Source organism: Populus alba, chromosome 4, assembly GCF_005239225.2.
Source record: "Populus alba chromosome 4, ASM523922v2, whole genome shotgun sequence".
In the NCBI taxonomy this organism is placed as follows: Eukaryota; Viridiplantae; Streptophyta; class Magnoliopsida; order Malpighiales; family Salicaceae; genus Populus; species Populus alba.
The window spans coordinates 3845494-3846261 of NC_133287.1; the positions used below are offsets into that span (position 1 = coordinate 3845494).

At 45.1% G+C, this 768-nt stretch overlaps 1 protein-coding gene across 1 annotated transcript; it reads right to left on the reverse strand.

Annotated features, from left to right (window-relative positions):
* Nucleotides 1-339, reverse strand: LOC118047254 (protein RALF-like 19). The gene has a single exon (XM_035056500.1). It carries the CDS (start codon nucleotides 337-339, stop codon nucleotides 1-3), a length of 339 nt encoding a protein of 112 aa, XP_034912391.1.
* Nucleotides 340-768: the final 429 nt, after the last annotated feature.

A 768-nucleotide genomic window follows, 5' to 3' on the forward strand; every position in this document is an offset into this window, starting at 1 on the left:
TTAATGAGTGTACCGACGGCACCTTGTGATGGTGCTGCATCCACGTTTGTAAGGATTAGCCTTTTGCCGCTTGTTACAGTTGTAGTAAGAACTACCGCGACGATTGCAAGGGACCGAGTTAGCCCTTAGGGCTCCATAGCTAATGTACTTTGTCTTCTGAGCCAGCAACCTGTGATTGATCTCAGAATCCATCATCATCTCAGAGCTGAATTCAAAACCGTTACTGTCATGGCCTAAAGTGGACAGGCCCCAGAGGTCAGCTTCATCCATCCAAGTTGTCGACTCAACAACCAAGGCCGTAGCCAACATGAAGAAAACCAGCCAGAACTTAGAACCCATTATGGGCATGGGAACAAACACAAGAGAGGGTTTTAAAACACGCCGACACCCTGCCCTTCCAAATAGAGGAGGGGAAGAGAAGGATACACAAAAAGAAAAGATGGGATGGTTTTCAGCTTGTTGGGATAAAAGAAGGGAGGGATGGAGGTAGGAGGTGAAGGGTAAGATTTGTGGTTGTGAATTTGGGGGGGTGCCCGTTTCATACTCCTTGTTTTCATGCCAAGATCTGTTGATTTTAGGCTGTTCTTTCTATAGTTTAGGATTTGTGTTGCTGTCAACCCTTTTATTAGAAACCAATCTTTGTTGTTTTTGACTGTCCATTATTAGCAATCTGGATCCCCTTTTTCTGTCCTCCAACAATTTGCTTGTTCACAGTGATGCTGGATGGAGACTCGAGAGAGAGGGATAAGCTAGTTTTATGTGTCATCC